Source organism: Emydura macquarii, unplaced genomic scaffold, assembly GCF_026122565.2.
Source record: "Emydura macquarii macquarii isolate MOO-44397 ecotype Brisbane River unplaced genomic scaffold, CSIRO-AGI_Emac_v2 contig_2681, whole genome shotgun sequence".
Lineage (NCBI taxonomy): Eukaryota > Metazoa > Chordata > Testudines > Chelidae > Emydura > Emydura macquarii.
The window spans coordinates 1,543,936-1,570,208 of NW_027132818.1; the positions used below are offsets into that span (position 1 = coordinate 1,543,936).

The 26,273-nt window shown below is 37.3% G+C and overlaps 1 protein-coding gene across 6 annotated transcripts in view; it reads right to left on the bottom strand.

Moving 5' to 3' along the window:
* ITSN1 (intersectin 1) overlaps positions 1 to 26,273 on the bottom strand; it is a 201,592-nt gene that overhangs the window by 86,636 nt on the left and 88,683 nt on the right. For all 6 annotated transcript variants that reach the window (XM_067565566.1, XM_067565562.1, XM_067565564.1 and 3 more), the window contains 7 exons: positions 25,468 to 25,605; positions 24,620 to 24,735; positions 22,288 to 22,550; positions 21,263 to 21,412; positions 20,836 to 20,976; positions 8,049 to 8,136; positions 7,746 to 7,885 (listed from right to left, as the gene is read on the bottom strand). In XM_067565566.1, coding sequence (XP_067421667.1) covers positions 7,746 to 7,885; positions 8,049 to 8,136; positions 20,836 to 20,976; positions 21,263 to 21,412; positions 22,288 to 22,550; positions 24,620 to 24,735; positions 25,468 to 25,605 — 1,036 coding nt within the window. The remainder of the gene's footprint in view (positions 1 to 7,745; positions 7,886 to 8,048; positions 8,137 to 20,835; positions 20,977 to 21,262; positions 21,413 to 22,287; positions 22,551 to 24,619; positions 24,736 to 25,467; positions 25,606 to 26,273) is intronic.

Below are 26,273 nucleotides of genomic sequence, written 5' to 3' on the forward strand. Positions count from 1 at the left end.
GGATAAGCATTAGAGAACACACAGCAGGCTTAGTTCTAAAGTGATGAGGACATTTGGGACATTTTTCAAGCCCTGCACATGCACACACGGCTAGAAGCACTTGTGCACAGCACAAATTGTGTGTGTGTGTGGGGGAAGGATGATATGAAAGGAGAAAAGCACTGACAATATTAATCACTACTGGTAGGATCTCTAATAGTGAGCAGCAAAGGACAATGAAAGCCAAGGGGAGCCAGGGACCTTACACAGCTTAGTAGAGATAGAGGGCACCTAAAGGTTGAGATAGTACCTGATCTTACTGAACTAGCTCACCTATTTAATCCAGCTCACCTATTAAATTTTGCAGTTTACAGTATTTTTCAATGTTAAGGATTCTCTACTTTGCTCCAAACTAAACTGTTGTGTAATCCCAGAAAAAGTTCTCTCTTCATGCACACCTATTATTTCCATTAGCATCAAGAAATTATGAATGTGTAAAGCAAAATTATATTAAACATAATTCACATAAATATTAGCAGTAATGGGATTTACAAACATTCATCAAGAGGGAAATACAGAGTACAGAGGTTGGTCATGGATGAAAACAGTTATCTGATTTGTAATCTGCTTCAAATTCATGCATTTGTAAGGACAATAAAGCCACTTCACTCCTAGACCACTACGCCACTCCAGTAAATATGTAATTTTATTCTGCTCCATTGGGTTTAGCATTTTTAAACCACTGATCTACTTGTTGTCCTTTTTCCAGGTGACCAAACTGCTGCTGCTGCCACCATTTCAAGTGTGGATAAGGAGACTGTGGCATGCTCAGTTTAGTTATGTGTGAGAGCTACTTTCAGCCAAAAACTCCTTTGATGCACCTCTTCCTCCTCCATTTTTTGGTTCTTGCCCAGCCCCCTCGACCTTCACTTACACTTGTTTAGTAAGTGGCTCACTCTCCATGTTGCAGTTTAAGTTCTGGCTTATCAGTCCAGAGCTAACATCTCTATTGCTACTGAACAGAGGATTTAGAAAGTGACATGGCTTTATAGTGGCAACATTGATAATCTGTTACTAATTACAATATTAACTAGCTATTAAGAACACAGCAGCATTCTAAGTGCCCCTTTTCCTCATCTTCATTTGATTTCTTTATTCCAAGACTTGTATTTTTTGATCTTAAGTAGTTAAATAGGACTAAGTCATTAGGCCAAGATGCGGAACTAACATCCTTGGAGCATTAATGCCATCATACTTTAAAAACCCACGAGAACAAAAAGTATTAAAGAAGATAAAGCCCAACTATTTGCACTAAGGCTAATTTATTTCTTAACAGAACATTTTAAAACAGAAAGAGCCATTTAGCCATTCACAGACTTCAGAACTTGGAGTTCCTAACTTAGAGAGTGTTTCTATTTATTTATTTATAAATAAGTTCACCAAGTTATGAAATCCATAAAGGAATACAGACCTGATCTTGCAAGAACTCCTTGCACTGAACCCCCATTCACTTTAGTTGGAATTCTGATTGCACCAAAATTGTAGGATTGCATACTTTGTATTTTACATAGTCGCTTACCTTACGACTAAGCTTATTTTATAACAAATAAGCACATTTTATAACAAGAATTAAAAATCATTACCACTTTTATCTGCTAAGATCAGAGCTTTCACTACAAGAGTGATGTCTCCATTCCAGTTTGAAGAATCTGAGTAGGTGTTTGCAAAGTCAGTAACTGCTGCAACAAAAACGGAGGCCCAAGTGTTTGATGTCTGGTCCAAACAGGTAAAAAGTTTCTGTTCGCTGTTCTAAATAAAAAGTAATTTTTATCTTATTTATAGCTATATATTTAGTTAATGTGAGATCTGGTTTTGTTTTGTTTTTTTTATAAAATCTTTTAAAGGCATTTAAGTTCACCATTTTCTTTTCATCAACAAACTGGCACACTACTTCTATATTTTGCTGAACAAGAGATTTCGAATACAAGATACATAAGCAACACTAACAAGAAACATGCCTAATAAAATTGGGTATCCGGTAGTGAATGGTAATTGGCAAATGTTATCCGAAAGTAAACTGCAATTAAGAAAAGACTTATTTGCAATAAGTAGATCTCTTGCATCAGCTATAATGAAATGGGAATTAAATTATGAGGATTTATATTTTATTTAGTGTACTGTCTTGCTTGGCATGACATTAAAAATATCAGCATCTCGCACAGTACTATAAGATACCAACTAAACAAAATACCAGTCCCTTTCAACAGTCAGCTGAATGAAAATCTATTTTTCAACTGAATATTTAGCACAGTCCAGTACCTGCCCTTTTAAAAAAAAGATAGGTAACTGCAAGTCATAAGATAGAAAGCTATACATTTGTTGAGATATTCATAACTTTTGGAGTTCATATTTCATCCATCATTAATGGTATTTTCAAGATTGCCAATGTGTTTTCCAAAAGGTGCAGACAGACAGTTTAAAAATAAGCAACTAAACCACACACATACATTAATATTTTTAAAAATTAGAGCAGTGTCAAAGTTGCAGATCTAAATAGTCAAGAAGTATAACAAAGATCCTGATAACATTAAGACATCCACACAGTATTTTTGAAAACGAGGCAGACTATTAAGTGTATGTAGGACACTAAATACATAATGTGAGCAAAAAAGTTGCTATGCAAACCTTAAACTATTGCAGTTCTTGACTTAAGGCCAAATCTTGCACTCTCACAGAAAGGCAAGAGGATGCCCAGGAAATTTCCAAGGATTATCCCCTGGAGCTTTCATCAGATCTTGCCCTTGAGGAGAAAGGATCTGGGTCATATGGAGTAGGCAGAGGTGGAGCATGCCAGCCCTCTAAATCCTAGGGGAAGGAAACCTCTAGTCCCACTACTCACTGAGGATCGTAACTTGACAGAAACATTCCCCCTTATGCCTCATATCACCAGCCAGAGAAGAACTGTAATTATCTAATGAAGATGGATATTTTAACAGCCTCTTGTGTAATACTCAGCATCACAAAATGATGCTCTATGTGAACAGAGTATTTAAAATAAAGCATAAATTATTTCTGTTAAAATGTTTCTGTTTAAAATTTCTTAAAACTATGGCCAAAACAAGGAGATTCATTGTCGTAAATGCTGCAATGTCATATTCAAAGGACAAATATAAACTACTTGTCCAGGCTGTAATTGAAGACACACAAGAAATACTACTTTAATCTAGGCGATAAGTGAAGATTAGATCAAAATTCACAATTTGGTTCTAAACTTTTGATAAAAGATTTTGTTCTAGCACTTATTAAACACGGACTTAAATACTTCACGCTCTGGTTCTGGCAAAGCAAGGCACATAACTGCAGGTAGTTCATCACTCTTAGATTGAGATGGATGAATATTGCCTGTCTAGGACATGGAGACCTTTTGAAAAAAGTTTAAGTAGTTAATGCAGCCCAGGAGAACAGCCAGGCACTACAGCATTGCATCTTCCATTGCCACTGACTGGAAGACAGAAATGCTGAAATGTAAACAGTCGTTCAGATGCAACACTTGTCCAGAACACACTGACTAGACAGTGAAATGAAATGAAATGAAAACAACTGGAATATGAAACAAAATATAAGACTTTTCTCCAGAACATGGTTCTAGTTGTTTGCCACATTTTTTCAGGCATTGAGAGTAATGTATCAGTAACTTAAACTTATTTTTAAATAAGCTGGCTACACTAATTTACTGGCTTTCATCTCTTGTATGTATATTAACTCACAAATGCTGAATTTGTGAATCTCCAATGCTATCTGAAATTAGTATCTAATCATTGTAGCCAAGAATTAATTGTATTTACGATATTTTTTTAAAAACTGATCTACCTTACAGGGTTTCTGAATGTAAAAGGCCTTTGTTAAAGTTAGGCTTTGCATATAAACAATGTATGTGCACAAACTATATTATGTTAAAAAGGTAACAGAATAAGTCTTCCTTAATCCAGAACTATTTTACACTTCCATGTAAAAAAGTGGATCTAGGTAGGCCTATATCATACTCAAACATATATTTAAACTAGATATAATATACAGGCCAAGATTTTCAAAACTGGGTGCCTAAAGTTAGGCTCCCAAATCCATATTTAGGCATCAAATAAGTGGCCATTTTTCAATTATGCTGCACATATCGCAGCTCCCACAGACTTCCACAATACGATTCCAAAAACAATATATAACATTAGCCATTGGAAGCTCATTAACAGGAAAGACTGACAATGAGACTTAAAAGGAATGAACAGGCACTAGGAGACTGCTTAAGACAGCCAATTCATTTAATACATTATGGATCTGGACCAAATTAAAACTGGCGATCTACAAGTTAAAGACTCTGCGTACTATAGTTTTTTACCAGTTGCCTCAGCCATCCATTCCTAACTAATTGAAGATTTTCAGGTGTTCAGTAAGGAGGCCCTAAGATTCTGCTTTTGAAAACTGAATTCTGAGTGACGTTATAGTCTAAAGAGCTTTTAAAAATCCACTTATGGAGTGTCCAGTCAGGAGTTTTTGACTTGAAGGAATAAGTGACTGCAGAACACCAGCCATAATGAGAATAATAGAAGGACCTTTATTAAGAAAGACTTAAAAGGAATGCAAAAACTGCCAGGCAAACCACCAGTCATCATCTACCTCATGTGGTTATTTATATCACTGGAACATAAGGCAACAATTATACTAATTCAGATAATTTATCTATTGCTCTGGTTACCTTCCCTTTGTGGCGACAGTATAATATCTAGTGACCGGCACTCGCCCCCGCTCGCCCCCTCCCGCTCGGCAATTACAGTAGATCTGAGACCTGACCTTATCAGGACATTTACTGACACACCTAAGATAGCACGTCTGAAATGGCAAACAATGGGACGTTGCAAAAAGCCCAGGGGCAGCCATCGGCTGTTACGAATACTGCACACCACTCATGTACCAAGCATAGTCTGAGTGTATAATAACTACTGCATTTCGGCAGGTCTGGCAGAAGAGCTGTCGGCCCGCCAGACTGATCCCCTGGAGCTGCTACCTCTTCCCGCCCCCAAGTCCTCTGCTGGGCAAGAGTCGAGTCGAGTGTAACCGGTCCGAGTTTTGAACACGAGCTTTTCTCTTGTCCCCCATTGGTCAGGCGTCATGACCCTGTTCCTCGTGGTGGTAAGATTTTAAATAGTATTCTTGTTATAGTTTTCAGGTATTAGTAACATTAATTTGATTATACTTTTGAAACTCATAATCGTTATCTAGTGTACTCTGTGTCTTGTTCTCCTTCTAATCTGCTTAAATCCCCCTGTTAAGGAAAGTAGATAGTTCTGTTATATGTATTGTTCCTTTTTCCTTCGTAAAACCCCACATCACCTTTGCCCCAAATAAACTTGTAAATAGTTAAGAAACTGTTTTCTCAGCGTGGTGCTTGGTAATCAGGGGATTCCTTTACCTGTCTGCAACACCCTTATCAGGAAATATAAAATAATATAAAATATATGTAATGGTAATGCCACCTACTGTTATTACCCTAAGAACCTGTCAATGCCAACTGGAAAAGGTTCACTGTTTTGTAACAGCAACTCCTAACAGGCCTGACAAACTCATTACAGTTAATACACTGTTTTCATAGTATTTATCCACAAAGAATGTCATGTGAGTCTTCAGTAAAAGCTGGGGAACTCTATTAATTAATATTGCTGCAAAATGTAGATACAAATACAATATAAGATACTTATATACGTAAAACCACACACACACACACACACACACACACACACACACACCCATACACCCCTCCCCCCCAAAGTCTGAATCAAGGCACAGTTGACATACAGGTTTCTGGCAGACAAAGGATGTATATTCACCTGTCTAACTCAGTTCATATGTAAATTGAGCAATGTAAGCCAGCACAATGGAAGCCCTGTTTGCACAGAAAGTCAACAGGAGGAAAGGAAGTCAACATTTAGTCTGTACACTACGGAATAAGCCACAAAGGTCATCTTGAGTCAAGGAACAAATTACTTTGGGGACTATAAGAAGGCAACAGGACACCCCTTTACCCTGCATCTGACAAAGTAATCAGGCAGTCTGAGTACATTCATGAAAATGGGATTCCAAATAGCCTTGGTTGGAAAACTTCCAGAAAGCTCTGGGTGAGATAAGACTGCTTTCAGACAGATGCATAGCTTGGTAAAGTTATGTGTAGTCTCTAAAAAGCATGTACTGATTTTGTTTTATATGTAACCTCTTTCCATTAGCCTTACCCACTCTCTCTTAAATCTTATCTTTGATAATAAACTTATGATTGTTTTCACTACAAATATATCTCAGTGATGTGATGTTAAAAAGGGGGCTGATCCTCAGCTGAATCAACCAAGCTCCTGTGTACACCATCCGCTTGTGATTTTTGTTAGTAGCCATGGTGACAGAGTCGAGATATCAAAGGGGAACACCACAAAGGAGCTCAGGGACTGGGATGCACCTATAACCTATAAAGCAAAGCAAAGGCGTGCATTGCCCTGAGGAGATTGTTTGTGTGGCTAACAGACTGATGCTGTCAAAGAGCTGACACCCAGGTAAGCACAAGCAAGCCTCTCTCTCTCTCTCTCTGTGTGTTAAAGAGAGGCGCAGTAATCTTAAACACATTAGAACTTCAGAGAAGATTTGACCGATGATCTCAGTAGTGAAAAGGCACACTAAATATTATTAAATATTATTCGATTTACCTTGTATCTCAAAACACAGTAATGTATCAGCTACCAACAGACAGGTGATTAGTATGGTCTCCATTTCAAGAATGAAGTGAATTTGGAATTAATTTATGAACATTATTTTAGGATCTGTTCACACAAAAGATATGCAGTTCATATCTGTAGCCCAGTAAACCTAATATAAAGACAATTCTCCTAATTAAACCTAATTTCAAACCAGAATCAGCTATAAAACCTTTGCTCTTATTACAAATATATAAAACAGAAAGGAGATTGTTGCAATGTATATCTAATGTATTGACCAAACTCTCTCTCTTATTCTGCATGCTGTTTTTTAAAAACATCAGCAGAAACTGTGGATTAAAAAGTTCCTTCATATTATCATTTTCCTTTTTTTAATGCAACTGTCAGAAAGAAGTCAAACTCTATCTTTGAAGGATGCTCTTTCTCTCCTAACTGTTGCCCTATCTCTACTTTTACTGTGTGATTAGATAAAGTACAGTCTCAACAGCTGACTAATCAATCTATGAACTGATTAAACAGTAGAAGTGAAAGTATGAAGAAAAAATGAAAAAACAGCTACAGTTAGGAACAAGTGTGAGTTTATAGGCTGTCAGAAAAATGCTGCACAGAAGTCAAAATCAAATCACTTTAATGGTATGTTTAAAATTAAGGGTGTGTAAACTTGCTTCAGTAGTAATTCCACCATATTTCCAGAACCTCTGTTTATAGATGGGGAGGATAAAGGTTGGTGGTTTTTCAAGTGTAATCATAGATCTGGGATCAGATCATTTAAACTTATTCCCAGATGGGCTCAGATTTAATCTGGAACCTCTTATTCGGAGTGTACAGTACTGTCAATTTATCCCAATTTTATTTTCTTAAAAGAGTACAATATATTTCAAAATGCTGTAACCTTGTAAAATGGTCTTAACCGTAACATTCTGAACCCATCATACTTTACTAAAATGTTTCTGCCCATGATCAATTTAGCAGCTGTTCAACCAAACATTTAAGAAAAAGAGATAAAAATAGGTTTACCTTCAGTTGATTATTGAAAATATCAATTTCCTGAAGTTTAGACCTGGTTTCTTTTTCTACTTCATCCAGCTGCTCTCGAAGCTGCTGGCGTACCAATTCCTTGGCTTCTAAGGCTCTTCTGACAGTAAGAAGCGAATCTCCTGTATTTAAGCATATTGTCAAATGAGACATTTTCTTACACCAAAAACCTTTAGGTCATACATTGTGCTGTTTCTCAATATTTCCCTTGCAAGATAAAAGAAATCGTAAGTGCTACAAATGATAGGTTATGTAAACAGACAAACTTTTATAAATGTAACTTACTGTGCAAACTGTTTTGCTGAACTTGTTTTAATTGGTCATTGAGTAACTGTTTTTCTGGAATCAACCTTCCAAGCATCTGCTGAGACTCCTTGGGGACAAGATAAGGGAACAAGTTATCACCGTCACCAAAAATAGTCACTAGCTTCACATTAGACAAGGTTTACCTTCACTGAAGTGTCTCTTCTCAGTGATAACTACGTATTGGTACGTCCTATGCCTTAAAAAAGCTTGTAAATCAAATCTATTATTTCAGAAACTGCTCCCATCTAATAAGCAAACTTGATCTCAACTAGTTCCAAAACACAATCCGACTGAAATTTTTACAAGAGCATAAGGATCAACTTAGTTCGGCATTAAATTGGGTCCTTAGTAACTGCCTGAGTTTCATTTAAATGAATAATCGAAAGTTTCATCAGGATGAGGAAGATTTAAGGATTGCCAATTTTACTAATCTTTCAAAGATTATTTATTGTCTCCTTTTAAACTAACATAGTCTACAAGTAAGCAGTTCTTGGTTATCAGATAAGAATATTAGTGTTCCAAATCTCTGTTTAGCATTCCAGCAGAGATCACAGTCCATTAACTTGATTCAGTTGTTTTACAGGAAACCAGAAAGCTACATATCAATAAAGTTTAATTATAGGGTGACCTGTGACTGAGAAGTTTTGCTTATGGTGGAATATGTATAGTCCTTGTTATTTCTGGGGGTTGATAATTGTCAATTCCATTACATACTTTTCCAGCGCCTTGACCCGCAACATCCAGTTGTCAGAACAGATTACAGAACACTGATATGAAATGGCTTAATATACAAAAACTGTCAGTATCAATACCTCACTCGTTGAAGACAAACTTTTCAGCAATTTACTTCAGCAGTGGTTTTGAAGTTGCAGTTTTGAGGATTTGACTAACTGACAGATTTCTCACAAATGACCATGAATGACACAGCATGGCCTTCTACATAAGTGTCACGCAACTGGTTCATCCCTTTGTGAGCCCGGTCAAATATTTGCATTTGCGTACAAGAACACCGATATGATGGTACTGAAATGACTTCATAGTTATTTCACTTTGCTCCCAGCACTTTGTAGTTGTGCCTTCACAGCACACAGCTCTCAGTTAGAGACTTTTACTTACAAATTTACACTTACTTACTTGGATATTTATAATATATCCAAAAAGCCTCATTAAGGCAGCATGGAAAAGTCAAGTACTCAAAATTTAGGAAATGCCACAATTAAGGAACCTGTGTAACCTTAATTTGGCCCATTTGTATATGGGCTTTGTGATACAGAAACTAATTACACGAGGACATGCTATTTTTCCCTGGCATCCCAGCCTCGTTCTATAACTGTGCTGTCTATAACATATGTAAGTCTGCTTTAGCCATTTGAAGGAATGCTGAAGACCATAAACCTCTCATGGGACTTTTACTCATTTAAAAGAATCAGATGACAGTAATGCAAAACATGTATTCATATCAAAATCTTCAGTAACCTTATTTAAATGAAATGTTAAAGTAGTGCTATTTAGGAAAGGTAGCACATAAGCTTCCTGAAAAAGAAACAGAAAAGAGATTCAAAAAGAAAGGAGCAGATACCAGGGCTTCTGGATGACACTGCTCTGATTTGATGATTATCCATTTTGTCTGATCGAAGCATGAGGAGAAGAATGAACCTCTAAGACATTAATAATGCTTAAACATCATTTTCATGCTTTAAAAGAGTTCACTAGTACTTGGAGATTTTTATAGAAGAAAATATTTAGAAGTATATTTATAAAGGCAAGGAAATTATAAGAAATCCACAGGGAATAACTTTTAATACATGGAATAGTTTGAAAAGTAGACACTATTTTAATAAAATCAGCTTTTCACTCCCAAGAAATTTGGAGAAAGGATCACTTAGTAAAGTCTTTCCACCTGTGGTTTATTGACCACTGTATATTAAGAGTGAGGTATCATAAAACATCAGCCAGATGTATCTTACTCAGACATTTGGCACCATTTGATTTCCATCTGAAACTAAAGGGAGAGAACTCATCTTATGAGGACAATTGTTACTATTAATTTTTGTCAGTTGTAGAATTAAGAGTCTAGGAATCTCCTTTAAGAAAAGGTCAATCACATGCTTCTTGTTTTCTCCTTTATAAACGAGGTGGTCATATTTATGAATATTTTTGAGGAATTGACCATACCTTACAATTTCTGATTACTTTCTAGGTTCTCCCAAGATAATTTTGCTCTTTCCTATTGATTAGTGACAATAATTTACAGGTTTGTGATCATACAATGATAATCATTTAAGCAGCAACAACTCAGGTATAGGACATTAATGTTGGATCAATGTACTGGGAGAGGTTGATATTGAAGGGCCATGGGTATTAGGCTGAAAATCAAACATAAATAAGGGTATGATGGTGATTATGATGGTTCAGTTCCAATCATCATGAACAACAGAGCATTTATAAACAGTTAATGCTCCCTTTATTAACTGTGTTGCTGGATGCTCAGAATTCAATTCAGATTGTAAACATTTACCCATACCTAAAACCATGAGTGGTTCAAATGAAGGGTAGAAAGTAGGTAATTTTCAATAAAGTTAATTTTGTTCTGGAGGTTTTAATGGAATTAAACAGAGGGGCAAACTAACTAGTGGTTGAAGTAAGCAAAAAGCAGCTATATATTGCATAGGGTATATTTAAGAGGAAAAAAAGCAATTTCTCTCCAACTCAGAACTAATAAGGTAAGCCAAACAATTATTTAAAAGAGCAGGAAAATTCCTTCCCTTCGGCTCTCCTTTCAGAGTTATACAATGAAACTAATGGCATAAAGTTAGTATAAAAGGAAACATTTTCCTTTCTAGACATCTGCTGGCATCAATCCTTATACGCATGTGATAAAATCAACAACATCTAGGCAGATGTCAATAGGGGCATTTGCTAGCTATTTGTTCATTTGGATCTTATAACAATGTTAGAAAGTTACCTGAAGTGATCTAGTGGAAGACATAACTTATTGTTTCCTACTAATGTTAGTCTCAACCACCTTCCCCTTTGTACCTTCCACTTATTTGTTACACTCAGTGGTTGAGTCCTAGATTTTAAACTTGAGAACAAGGACCATCTCTTCATAAGAGTTTGTGCAGTGCTTAGCAAAATGTGGACCTGATCCTAACTGAAGGCTTCTGTGCATTGCTGTAATGTAAATAATTAAGAATCACCATCTTTTGATAGAGCATATATCCCCTGCTAGTTTAGTATTTCATAAGATAATAGAATCTGTTGTGCACAACTATTCTCAGAATCAAGACCAATTAGCTGAACACAGCCAACAGTCTTTGTATTATTAGAATTACTAGCCACAGTATTTAATGACTCATGAAGTCATTTGTTTCTCCACTCTACAGAGCTCCTTATCGTCCAGTCCACTAACACAGTGTGTTAACACACTTCAAGGTTTCAACACTTCCATTGTTATTCTGTTTTGTATCTCTACTATATAAATGCTCTTTTTACTCTGTTTTATATTTTTCTCACTTTGTAAAGAACTACAGTGTTATAGAAATATCAGTTTTGACTTTGAGGAAAACAAACCCCATTTCAAGGGGATTTAAGGAGGAGGGAATCCTACAATCCTGACAACTTAGGACCCATCTTCAATACATTATATTCTGCTTTGTTCTGAAAGCAGAAAGCTGTAAACCAAGGAGGAAGTCCATGAGTACAGAAGATAAGTCCAGCTCTTGTGAAAGTTTAGGTCTGTGTCATTCTTATCTTTTAAGAGAGTGACTTCAGTTATCTAATCATTCTCATTTCATTTAGTTGTGTTAGCTGCATTCCCTTTGTTTCTGCACAAAGAAACACACCCGCACAGGTAAACCTCTCCTCAAACAACAAAAACAAAATACCTTAAAAGCAAGGGGAGGAGAATGCAGCGAGATAAAACATATATAAAAACGATTCTTATTGGTATTTGTTTTCAGAAAGTTAAGCGGTGCTCAGGTGTTATGGGGATCATATGTACCTATAAAAACAGTATCAAACCAACCATAAGCCTCTTATGTGTCAATTCCTAAAGGACACAGTTTTAATGTACACTTCAGACAAGCATTGCAGCAGTTAATGAACTCATACAAATGCAACCACCCATAGCTATATTCATGTCTTAAGATTTTACAGCACCTTTCATTCTGAAGGATGTAAAAGTTCTTTACAAAACGACATAAGCCATTTTGCCTACCATAAAAATATAGCCACTTCTAGGTGGAAGGCATGAATTGTTTATAGTTCATAGGAACAGTATATGGCAATGGAACATGAACTCAGTTTAATCTGTACAAAAACCACAAATACCTAAAGTAGCATGTGTCATAAGACAAAATGTAACCACTGTTACTTTTAGCCCAGGATCCTGTCTTCTGACAGTTGCCAGTGACAGAGGAGTCAGAGGGAAAAAACAGACCAGGGGAATTATCAAGTGATACATCTCCTGTCATTCAGTCCCAGCTCCTGGTATTCAGAAGGTTAAGGACACCCAGAGCATAAGGCTGCATCCCTGACTGTCTTGGCTAATAGCCATTGATGGATTTATCCTCCATGAATTTCTCTCATTCTTTTTTAACCCAGTTAATACTTTTGACCTTCACAACAAACCCTGATAATGAGTTCCACAAGTTGATGTCAACATGTGTGAAGAAGTACTTCCTCATATGTTTTAAACCTGCTGCCTATTAATGGGTGACTCTTGTTTACCCCTTTGCATAGCACAAGAATCAACTCTTCCTTACTCACTTTCTTCACACCATAATTGCATAGACCTCTATCATATCCCCTTTTAATCATCTTTTCTAAACCAAACAGTCCCAGTCTTTTTAATCTCTCCTTGTATCCAAAATAATTTTTGTTGCCCCTTTTCTATACATTTTTTTAGATGAGGCAACGAGAACTGCAAGCAGTATTCAAGATGGATTTATATGTGTACCATGGACTGACATTATGACATGGAGTGACCTTATGATATTTTGTCTTATTATCTATCCTTTTCCTAACAGTTCCTAACATAGTTAGCTTTTTTGACTGCAGCTGCTGCTGAACACTGCACAGATATTTTCAGAGAACTATCCACAATGACTCAAAAGGTCTTTCTTGAGTGGTAAAGCTAATTTAGACCCCATCATTTTGTATGTATAATTGGGATTATGTTTTCCAATGTGCATTACTTTGCATTTATCAACATTTAATTTCATCTGCTATTTTGCTACTCAGTCACCCAGTTCTGTGAGATCCCTTTGTAACTCCATGCAGTCTGCGTTGGACTTAACTACCTTGAATCATCTTCAATCTTCTGCAAAACTTTGCCACCTAACTGTTTACCCCATTTTCCAGATCATTTATGAATATGCTGACCAGCACTAGTCCCAGTACAGATGCTTGGGGGACCTTGCTATTTACCTCTCTCCACTATGAAAACTGACCATTTACTCCTACCCTTTGTTCCCTATCTTTTAACCAGTTACTGATCCAGGAAAGGACCTTCCCCCTTATCCCATGACTCCTTACTTTGCTTAGCAGTCTCTGGTGTGGGACATTCTCAAAGACTTTCTGAAAGTACAAGTACACTAAATCCACTGAATCACCTTGTGACACTGTCTGAAAGCATCACCCCAGAAACTCCATGTTCACCACTGTCATATAATTATGATCTGTTCTGTACAAAGTATGCCTTATGAGGTATCATTTTAAGTCTTGATCTACTAAACGTTAACATCCTGATGAATTGTATGTGCTATCATTGGATGTGAAGTTATGAAACACTGCTGTATAATGTTACTAGAACATGTTGAGAGGTGGGAAACATCCAAACCAGCTTTCCAGATAAAACAGAGTAGCCAGACATGCTGAGGGGTCGTTAAGGGGAATCCGCTCTCCAACCCCATACTTAGAGATTTCATCGAAGAAGCATGTACACAATGGGATACTGCTTTACCAATGGGGGCAGTCCTCAGATGTCCCCATGCATAGATCTTTCCCAAGCTGGAGGAAACTATAAAAGGAGGGGAATGACATCACTTGTCTTCACTCCCCCACAATTCAACATCTGAAGGAACATCTGGAAGACCAAAAGGACTTTTGAAGGGGGGAGAGGGGGAAGGAGGGGAACCCAGGCTGCAAAGCAGATGCACCCTGTGTAACGAGAATCTGTAAGCCTGTTTGTACTGCAGAGAGGGTGAGACATTGCTAATTCAAATCTTGTTCAGTATTATAGAATTTAGACTGCAAACTTATTTTTATTTCTTTGCTAACTACCTCTGATCATTTAAGCAAACTATTTATAATTACTTAGAATCTATTTTTTCTGTAGTTAAAAATCTGTTTTGTAATTTTTACCTAAAACAGTGCGTCTTGGCTGAAGAGCTTGGAAAATCTCATCTCAGTTAACAAAAACTGGTGCATGTCTTCCACAGAGGCAGATTAGGTAATAAAACTTATCCTAGGGTCAAGCAATTTCAACCAGTTTCCCTGGTGCTGAAGTTAGACTCACCGGCCTGTAATTGCCAGGATCATCTGGGGAACCTTTTTAAAAAACAAACATTCTCCAGGCATCTGGTACAGATGTTGATTTAGATGATAGATTACACACCACAGATAACAGTTCTGTAAATTTGTATCGGAGTTCCTTTGGAACTCTCAAGTGAATACCATTTGGTCCTGGGGACTTCCTGTTTAATTTATCAATTTGTTCCAAAACCACCTCTACCTTACTGACACCTCAATCTGGGACAGTTCCTCAGATCTGTCACCTAAAAGGAATGCCTCAGGTTTGGGAATCTCCCTCACATCCTCTGCAGACCAATACAAAGTTAGCTTCTCCACAATGGCCTTGTCTTGTCTTTCTTGAGTGCTCCTTTAGCAACCTGATCATCCAGTGGCCCCACTGATTTTCCGGGATATCAGGGACAGCATATGTTTAAAACATTTGGCAAGGAGCTAGGTTCTTTAATGGAAAAAAAAGTAAACATAGCTGCACCACACAACTTATCTAAATTTGCATTCCCCTCTGATTTGTGGTACACTATTTTAAACAATTTCTAGTAACAACTCCTTAAGTATTTAGAGGTAGAGGCAAATTCAGGTGGTCATTACTTTCACATGAAGTTTTGGCTGTATGCATCTATTTTTTTTTTTTTTTAAAGTAGTCCTTGGCTATGTAAAAGGACTCTACTGTATGAATTTCCTCACTTGCAGCCAGTTTCTCCTTCAGTTAACAGCTACTTGTTAATTTGAGCCATTACTCAAGTATGTAAACAGCAGCTGATTTTAAGCTGCTGTAGATTTACTAATGCTTGATTTTGCCAAAAAGTTTTGAAGGACTTTTTGTCATTGCTTGTGTCAAATTGAGTTCAGCATTGTGAGTGCCACAAACAGCCCTAAATGGCAGCTTATTTTGTTACAATGATTACCGCAATCAAAAAAAGGTTACTACTGTGAAGGGCCTTACATAATACTTCAAAAGAAATTTAAGATGTTTAAAATTGAAGAAAATAAAATTGTGAGTCATAAAATAAAATATGATATAATGTGGATATAAAATTCAGGGACTGAACTTCCAGGTGCTGGTATCGTTCAAGTGAAAATACTATGCTACATACGGCTTGAAAGAAGTAACTACAGGTTTGAGTATTAAGACTGCTTTACCCTTAAGTCTTCACAACTGAAATGTCAATTCATCCTCTTTGAAATTAAGAATTAGTGTTAGTAATAATAGTGCTGCAGAAGCACCGAGGATCCCCAGTCATGGACCAGGACCCCACAGCGCTAGTCACTGTACAAAACACAGAATGATTGTCCCTGCCCCAAAGAGCTTACAATCTAACACAACTTTCTAACTAAAAGTAAAATGACTACCGCAACGTTCAACATATATATCTAATCACTCCTGTTGTCTGAAATTTGGGGATGACAGGAGAGAAGAAACAGGAGAAAAGAAGAAACTAGACTACAAAAACTACTGTATATTTTACATGATAATTTCAGTATTAAAACACTATTTTGTAGCTTTAAAATACAGAAACATGTCTTGGTTTCACACCAGGAACATACAATCTTTCTGATAAGACATCACTGCTGTCTGCATGTTTAAAATAAGAAGTCACTTGAACAAAAGTACAGTGAAAAAACAAATTCTGCCCTCAGATATACATGCACAGCTTCCAGCAAAAAGTCAGAAGTGTACGCACATGCTTCTGTAGGCAGAATTTCACTGGAGTCTCTCTGCAGGAATCTAAATAATTTTCTCATTTAATTAACCATGACGATGTTAACCATGTTAAAGAAATAGAATAATATACTACATTTGGGTACCCTAAATCATAGGCCAATGCCCCCTTCGCTCTCATCATCTGCAGCAAGGATATGTTAGTAAAATATCAAAATCTCACTAAAATAAACCAGAATACTGGACGTTCAGAGAACCAATTTTTCACATTTCTTGACTGAAATGTAAAATTTAGGGAAGGAGAGTATTCCATACATTTGGATTTATTTCAGGGAAGGTTTATGGCCTGTGTTACACAGGTGGTCAGATCAAGCGATCACAGTGGTTCCTTCTAGTTTTAGACTTGTGATAAAGTCAGGCCAGAGGGCTGCAAAAAGGCATACCAGGGCCAGAGTGTGAGTCCAAGAATGCCTAAAGCCCTGGTTCCTGCAAGCAAGGGAGAGATGATTGCAGGGCAATTAGAGACACCTGGACCCAATGAAGGGCCAAGTCCAGATGTACTTAAACCCTGCCTTCCCTAAAGGGAGAGGGAGAAGCACAGGAGGAGGAAGCTGCCAGAAGGCTGGTATAAGCTGGAGGAGAAACTTCCCCCTGGGCCAGGAGACAGTGCTTCTCTGCAGCTATAGAAGGAGAAAACCCCTGGCCCCAGCCAGCAGAAGGAAGCTGGAGCAAGGTACCTCCAAGGGGAGACAGGGTTACTGGGGACTCCCTGGCCCACTACAAGGGGTTGAAGTGTGAGACCCACTAGGGAGAAGCTGGCTGTTTGCCACAGACTCTATTCTTAAAAAAGATCTCTGAGTACCTATTCTATGTTGTTAAAAAAGATCTCTGAGTACCTATTCTGTGTTGTTGGTGCTCCTCTTACAAATTTTATAAAAGAAAGACTTACCCCACATAAATATCAAACCCATTCACCACTCAACTTACTAAGGTCCCAAACACTTGTGGTCATAGAATCATAGAAATGTAGGGCTGGAAGGGACCTCAAGAAATCATCAAGTCCAGCCGCCTGCACTGTGGCAGGACCAAGTAAATGTAGGTCGTTCCTGACAAATGTTTGTCCAACTTGTTTTAAAAACCTCCAATAATGGGAATTCCACAATTTCCCTTGGCAGTCCTATTCAAGAGCTTCACTACCCTTATGGTTAGAAAGATTTTCTGAATATCTAATTTAAATCTCCATTGCTGCAGATTTAGGACATTACTTATTGTCCTGCCTTTAGTGGACATGGAGAACAATTGATCAGTTGTTTTATAACAGCCATTAACATATCTGAAGACTTATCAGGTCCCCCTCAATCTTCTTTTCTCAAGACTAGACATGCCCAGTTTTTCCTCAAACGTTTCTTCATAGGTCAGGTTTTCTAAACCTTTTATTTTTGTTGCTCTCCTTTGGACTCTCTCCAATTTGTCTACATCCCTCCTAAAATGTGGCACCCAGAACAGGACATGGTACTACAGATGAGGATTCACCCATTTTGAGTAGAGCGGCACAACTACCTCCCTAATCTTACATACCGCACTCCTGATAATACACCATAGAATGATATTGGCCTTTTTTGCCATCAAATCCAATGCGTGACCCACTATAACTCCCGGATCCTTTGCAACAGCACCACCACTTATTCCCCACTTTGTAGTTGTGCATTTGATTTTTATTCTTAAATGAAGTACTTTGCACTTGTCTTTATTGAATTTCATCTTGCTGAATTCAGACCAATTCTCCAATTTGTCAAGGTCATTTTGAATTCTAATCCTATTCTCCCAAGTGCTAACACCATTTCCTCAGCTTGGTGTCATCCACATATTTTATAAGCATATTCTTTGCTCTATTATCCAAGTCATTAATGAAAACATTGAATAGTACTGGAACCAGGACTGACCATGCAAGACCCCACTAGATGCATCTGTGATGCTGTCTAACAGGTTGCCAGCTCAGACAAAGAGTAAATAATTCACTTGCATGCTCATAAAAATCAAAGGAGTGTCAAAAGGCATTGTAATGTGATTAGGCCAATTCACTTGTGTGTTGGCATAATTAAAAGGAAATGTGATGGTATTGGTCTTCACTTATCTGTAACCTGTTGTATGTTATTACATTACAATTTATATACATCAATCCCTCTACTCAATTAGCCCTAGATCAAAAGATGTATTAGCATTTAGATGATAATTTACTTAACGTGTAAACCTGTATGAAAACTAATGAAAGATTGTTTGTGGCTATCATTGTTCAGGAAAACTAATGGAAAATTGGATGGCTGTAACTAAATGCATTATGTTTCTCTGTAACTGAATTGCCTATTCACCAGAATAGAAGCCTTGGAACTGCAAATGAGAAACATGCTAACTTCAAAGCATGGATAGCTGCATTAAACAATGGGAAATCTATGGACCCATGCTTGTGATAGGAACACATGCTAGACTGCTTTCTGGGGAAGACAGTTATAAGAATGAATCCTCGGAGAAATCCAGTATCTCTGTTTGATGGATTTTGACGGGGGAATTCTGAGCAATTGGATAGAGATCCCCAAAGCCATTTTGGGTAACCCTGAGAGACTTATGGAACACAAGCAGAATACTATACCTCTGCTACCATTTGGACTTGCAAACGCTGATTCACCTGTATTGTATTTTACCTGCTTTGATCTCTTAATAACTTATTTCTTTTTCTTAACTAATAAATCTTTAGTTAGTTTACTAGAGCAATTGGCTACAGCATTGTCTTTGGCGTGATATCAAGGGTATCCAACGACCTGGGGGGTCAGTGATTGGCCCTTTGGGGTTGGGAGTGACCTAATGGTGTGGTGGTTTTTTGGTTTTAATAATCTTTCATCACTTAGTCGTTTGTCTGGGTGGCAAGATACACTGGAGAGCCTAAGAGGGACTGTTTGTGATTCCATGGTAAAATTAATATAGTAATCCAGGAATGCACAGTTGTTACTGGCTTGGTTAAATCTAACTATAGAATTTACCCCCCAGTTTGGAGTATCTGCCCTGTTTTCTGACAGTCTGACCTGAGTTTGGCGGTTGTAAGCCTTAGCAGACAGCGTGACAGCACCTCCTAATTTGACAGCAAATCATTGATAACCACTCTGAATGTGTACTTTCAACCAGCTGTGAATCCACCTTATAGTAATCTACACCACATCTCTCTACTTTATTCATGAGAATGTCATGTGGGACCGTGTCAAAAGCCTTACTAAAATCAAGATACATCTACTGCATCCCCCCATCCAATAGGCAAGTAATCCTGTCAAAAGACGAAACTAGGTTGTTTTGGCATGATTTGTTCTTGAGAAATTCATGACAGCTATTTTTTATAATACTATTAGCCTCCAGGTACTTATAAATTGATTAACAATTTGTTCCAGTATTTTTCCAGGTATCAAAGTTCAGCTGACTGGCCTATAATTCCCTGGGTCCTTTAAAGATAGGTAGGTACTATGTTTGTCCTTCTACAGTCTTCTGGGACCTCATCCATCCTCCAGGAGTTCGCAAAGATCATTGCTAATGGTTCCAAGATTGCTTCAACTAGTTCCTTAAGTACCCTAGAATGAATTTCAACAGGTCTTGCTGACTTGAATACATCTAACTTATCCTCTTCATTCCCCTTCGTGATCAATAGTTGTGTTGAGTATCTGGGCACCATTAACTTTTTTAGTGAAGACTGAAGCAAAATAGGCTTTAAATGCTTCAGTCATCTACAGTCCAATGGCATTTTTCACAGCTTCATAGAAAGAATTATGCGCAAGTCTGACCTCCTGCATTCCACAGGCCAGGAGATTTCACTCAATAATGTTTAGCTGAAATGGAGCTATCAGTAACATGTAATTGAACTGGAGCTTTCTTTCAGAAAGACATCCAATCTTGATTTAAAGATTCCACATGATGAAGAATTTACCAATCCTTGTTAATCTATTCTAATTATTAACTGCCTTTACCATTAAAAAAAACTTTCATTCTTATTTCCATCTTAAGTTTTCTTGTCTTCAGCTTCCAACCACTTGATCTTGTTATGCCTTTGTCTGCTACACAAGCTTTTCACAAGAGTGGGTTGTTAGCCACAATGTCCTGGGGAATTCCAACTTGGGAGGGGCTGGACAGAGGATTGGAGAAGTTTGGTAGCTACTTATATATGGGTAGTACTTATATTTGAATGTATGGGATGGGCTTCTATAGATATACATATATTTGAATAAAAAAATCCACCTCCCTAAATTCTCCCTACATTTTCAGTTGGCCAATTTATTCACTTCTTCTCATCTGAAGATTGAGCATGCACAGCAACATCACATAATCAATTACTGCTAACTTTCAGTGTGGTAAGCAATTCCTATACGTAGTTTTAAGAATGACTTGATCTTTTGGGATGAAAGACACAATATAAATTAATTATTAATTAGAGGAACTGCTTAGGAAAGAAAGTAGCATGCAATGTTCGGTGGGGAAGTTTGGTCAGGACATAAAACAAGTCTAAAGGCTAAATACAAGAAAAACCAGCATGCTCACCTGTAACTGCTGTTGCAAGTGTGTAATTTCTGCAATTCTCAGTTCTCTAGATTTGTTTGTGCTCTCAATTTCTTGTCTTTGAATAGACAATCGACACCTGATATCCTGAAGCTTTCCCTCCAGCTGATGTTTTTTATCATTCTTCAGCAAGAAGAGATACATTTTGGTTACTACAATAATTCTTCATGCAAATCTGGATTTTATAGGCTTTCTAAAATTAAAAATAGTCAACTAGTTGTAGAATAAAAACAAAGATGTAATTATGGAAACTAAACAAGATTCTGTAGTGTTTGTTACTGTGATCTTGTGCTCCATTTACAATATGAACACCACTATTTTTTCCTTTTAAATGAAAATTTTTGGAAATGGATGGTCACATATAGTAAAATACTTAAACCTACAACTTTTAAAAAATATCTTCACTTACTAGAGCTTCCAACTCAAACTCTAAAGTCTTTTTCTTTGCCTTCAGCACAACTATATCCTCTTGTTCTTTGTTTCTTTGATTTAGTAGTTCTTGCCGACGATTACGCTCCCACTCAAGTTGTCTTTGCCTTTCAAGTTCCCTTTTTGCAGCCTATAGTATGTTTTAAAAAAAAAAAAAGATTGCTGTTGAAAAGCCTAGTCTATGAATCTTATTCCATCATTAGAATAGTTCTAGTATAATGCACACTCAAAGCATTAATATATGCCCCAGTTCAGCAAGGTACTTACATTTAGCTTTAACAACAAGGGGAATTATTCCATTGCTTAAAGTTAGGCACACTTTAAGAGTCTTGGTCAACTGTAGCAAAGCTACCACTTGTGAAATATACATATTTCTTCCATTTTAATAAATTAACCAACATTTAAGTTGACCTTTCAATAAACTCTGAATAATCACACACTTAAGTTCTCGAACACATAGGAGTAGCCTCTCATGCAATAGGAAGGTCAAGTGCTATTCCATTAAATTTAAAACCATTAAAATTTGGTGTTTGCAAAACACAGCAGCTCTTCCTAAGCTTACAACTGAATTTTTTCCTTCCCCCAATATACTGACTGCATCAGAAGCATGAAGCATTTCCAACCCCTGGCAGAAGTCTTTGCTCTTCCCTCAAAGCAGGATCACTTCACTGTTGCAAAAAGTTTTGAGGCTGAAGGTCAAGAGCACTTTGTGCTACTCTGAACTGTCTGATCAAGTCAGTATGATCGGAGACATTTCACAAAAAAACATTCTAGATCTAGATGAAGTTGTCTCTCTCTAGTTCCAGGAAATTTGAAACTGAAGTCTGTTCCTTAATTGTAGCAGGAAAAATATTTCAATAATGAACCGATTACTTTCCAAGGAATTATAAACAAGTAAAGACTTATCACAAAGTATGGTAAAATACTTGCCAGCATACTTTTTTCTGTTCTGTTCAAATCAATTAGACAATTTTCAGAGACACTACTACCTTTATATCCATTTACCTCACGCCTTTCTATTTCTTTCCTCCTTTCTTCTTCTCTCTGACGTTCCAATTCACGTTGTTTTTCCAATTGCTTTTCTAGCTCCAGTTGTCTTTTACGTTCTTGCTCCTGTCGTTCACGTTCTTTTCTTTCCTGCTCTGCCCGTTCCAGTTGTGCTAGCCGCTCTTGCTCTTTGCGTTGCTGCTCCAGAAGGGCCTGCCTCCGCTTTTCAAGCTCCAGATTGCCACGTTCAAAGTTCTCACGTTTTTTATCTTCAAAGGTAACTTTAACACAAGAAAATGTGAATGGTGAAATTAACCTTTGGTTTGTCTTAAGAAAAGAAAAAAAAAGACTATGAAAAAAGACCGGTGAACCAACAACAGTCTGCAAAATGCAACTAGTGTCCAATAGTATCCCAACCCAGTTCTCAACTATTGATAAGTGTAACTATAATGGACTTCTTGATTTCAATGGCACTTATATCGACATCTCCATCACAGTCCCCATCCTTACTTGAAGGATGAATTCCAGAACCAGCCTTTGGGTTCCGGAGTGCCACAAAGCCCAGCTTCTATCCAGATGTGTACATTGGAGTTTAGGCAGTACATTCCCCCAATCTTGTACATGCTAAGATTTGGAGTCCCTCAACATATTTGAATAGTATACTAGCAAGTGTTTGTTGTTCACTGAGAACCAAAAGTCCAAGTATTAGTCTAGTAAATGCTATGATTTTCCTAAGAAACTAGAAACCACTGGAATATAACACCATTGAGGTGGAAGCTAACTTAGTACAAAGCCAAGAGAGTGCAGGTTATGATTCATTAATTTATTGAGAAAAATGTCTGAAAAATTATCCAATTGAATTCAGGCCTACTGTATGGTAGCAAAGAGCACTAGTCTTAAACTTGTACTCACCTTGGAGTCTCACATTTAATCACTTAATATATATTCACTGATCATCATTTTATTTACAGCTCTTAGCTTATAATAGACCAGACACAGAAAGAGGTAAGTTTTAATATATTAAGTTTGAGACGCAGTATAACAACTTTAACAAACTTTAACTTTAACAAATTTAACTGCAGTTACAAAGGTACCTTTTCTGTGAGCGACATAATGCATGATTTCAAAATGTTTTTCTGGTAAGACAACACAAGACACTAGAGTTAAAACATGACACCAAGATTTGGGTTTTTTCCAGTCACAAATTGTTTGCCTCAGGGTTAGGTCAATGATATAGTGACAACGCATCCCAAACAAGACATCAGTTTGGGGATTCAAGTCAGATCTCTCCCTCCAGAGTAGACAGGGACTCGAGGCTCTGCACAGAAGCCTATTCAAGTATTGAGTGATGTGAGTTATTCCAACACCCTCTAACATGGCCATCATCTTGCTGCCACACAGAGTGGTATAGAGTTGACCCACTGAGCTAACTTAGCTGAGTCTAGTCCTCCTTTGCCAGAGGGGCATTTGGGCAGATGTACAGTTCATAGTGAAGAAAATGGGAATCTCTAGGGCTCTTGAGTACAGTTTGGATGGATGGAAACAAGTTTTGTTTCTTAGAGTTCTCTGAAAAAAGGCAGTGAATATTTCAACTGGAAATATGCTCTAAATATTATCATGCAGGATTAGCCCAGCTGGTTGTTACTATTGCATCACATCAACAACTAAGTTCTCAACCTAATCATAAGCTAAGAATTCCTCAATAAAGTTTTAGATGTTTTAGTATCAAAAGCCATTTAGTTAATGTTCAGAAAACAGGATACCTTCTCAAACGGAACTGATTAAAAATGTATAAAAGCCTAGAGTACACAGATTACAATGAAATAAGCCTGTACGTACATAGTACTATGGGGCGGGCCTGATCCTCCCCACACTGGCCAAAACGCACTCAGTGCAAATCAGGGAGGGAGGGGGTGGTCAAAAGTAACATTAAGCCACCATTGCAATTGCCCCATTCTGGCCCTACCAGGTGCTGGCCAGTCAGTGCAAAATAAAGCAGAGTGAAAGCTGCTTCTGTGTCTGCTGCCAATGGTCCACAGAGGCCAATTCAGAAGCTGGGAATCAGCTGGACACAGCAGCATCTCAGCCATGCTTCTTGCATCACAATGTAACCTTAACAAAAAACCTTAACAATGTTATTAATATATAGTATATGAGCAGCTGATAGTGCTTTCTGCTTTAACAGGACAGAACATATTAAACTTACGCTCACGCACCTGAAGACCTCTGTGTAGCTCAAAAGTTTGTCTCTCTGACTAACAGAAATTGGTCCAATAAAAGATATCTTTCTCACCTTGTCTCAGATATCCTGGGACCAACACAGCTACACCACCACTGGAAACTCACTAACCTGGCAATTTCTTTTCCAGTTGTTGCTGTTCTTCTTCCAACACTGGTTCTTCTGGTAACCTTTGGTCTACAGATACTGAGCTTATCACAGAGATACCACTGCCAGAGCGTACTCTTCTGCCAATTAAAAATAGTTATAAATTGTGTAAACCATTTAGGGCCAAAATGTTTGACAATGATGGTCTAGGCAAGAGCTTAAGAAGCAAGGAGATACAGGAGTTCAAAGTTTAAATAAAATCAGTGTGTGTAATAAGTACAAATCGCCATCTATAAGATTAAATTTCAAGTTCCTGAGACAATGAACATTTGTAAAGGTGCCTTCTTACTGCAGTTTTGTCTTGGAAAAGGAAAATGGAAAGAGAGAAGTAGAGTGACCCAGCATTTGGAATCCATAAATACTACTGGACCACAAGCCAGAATTTACAACAGACATTCAGGGCAGGTTCTGAATTCTCATGCATCCCCTTTGTGGTACAGTAAAAGGGCAGGTAATATTGAGTAGCTGAATTACAAAAAAAAAAAAGATTTAAATTCAGATTGCTTTAGTCCTCCGTTTATTTTTCTAAAATTCATTTGTTGACAAGAATCGTACTCTTAAAGTAACTCCTTGTGATGGAGAGTCTTTATTTTCCAGGAACTAATACTGCAAACCAAAAATAAAAGCTACAGCAGACATTTTCCCAGTGAAAGAGTATTGCATGCAAAGATAATGGGATAAGTGGGAGCTTTTTTCAGCCTCTTATCTTTGACTTCCACAAAACTGAACAGAAAGATCAAAACTGGTTTCCAAAACAAAACCAAGATTAAGTAGTTTAGGAATGAAATCACACAATTTTATAACCATTTTACCTAAATGAAGGTGGAATATATTCTGGAGGCAGTGCAGGTGGCAATGGTTGGCCCGACATGGCCACATCAATTAAGTGCATAGCCAAAATAAACTCTTCTGCTGTAAGTTTTCCATCTTGGTCAATATCTGAAAGATTCCTGTTTAAAGAAAAGACCCAAATAAATCAGTTTAAAAATAATTTTTAAACTCAAATACTCTAAGTGGTACAGTTTCTATACTATCATTTCACAAGTGATTCATTTTTTCTTATTTCTGATGTTAGACCATTAACAACAATTTTCAACCTGTTTATGTTGAAAATATACAGTTGGGCTGAAATCAAGTGTGCCACCCCTCTACCCGCAATTTATAAACTCTGCATCCATATCTACTCCATGATTTCTACTTCTTCAGACCTAGAATTGCCTGTGCACCCACTAGTAGAGGTAAGACTGGCAGGTGGAGTCTTTTGTTCTTCCCACAAATATCCACTGCACAATGCAACGCATGGAGGACTAAACTGGACTGGTTTATGGTGGTTTAGCACACCAGTACTTTTTCTTGGAAGCTGCTACTATGTTCTCCAGAATTGCAGCTTTCATTTAAAAAAAAAAAAAAAAAAAAAAAAAGTTAAGATCCAGCATTGACAAATGCAAAGAAAACCTGAATGTTAACCAAGTATAAACCAAGGCAGTTCTGATATATGGTGAAATGTCTTTATTCATATTAAGGGGTTAAATTTTTATCATTAGATTTCAGAGTTGTGTTAACTTCATTCATTATTGCACTGCTGATTCAAAGTATAAAGGCAAGGCCCATATTGCAA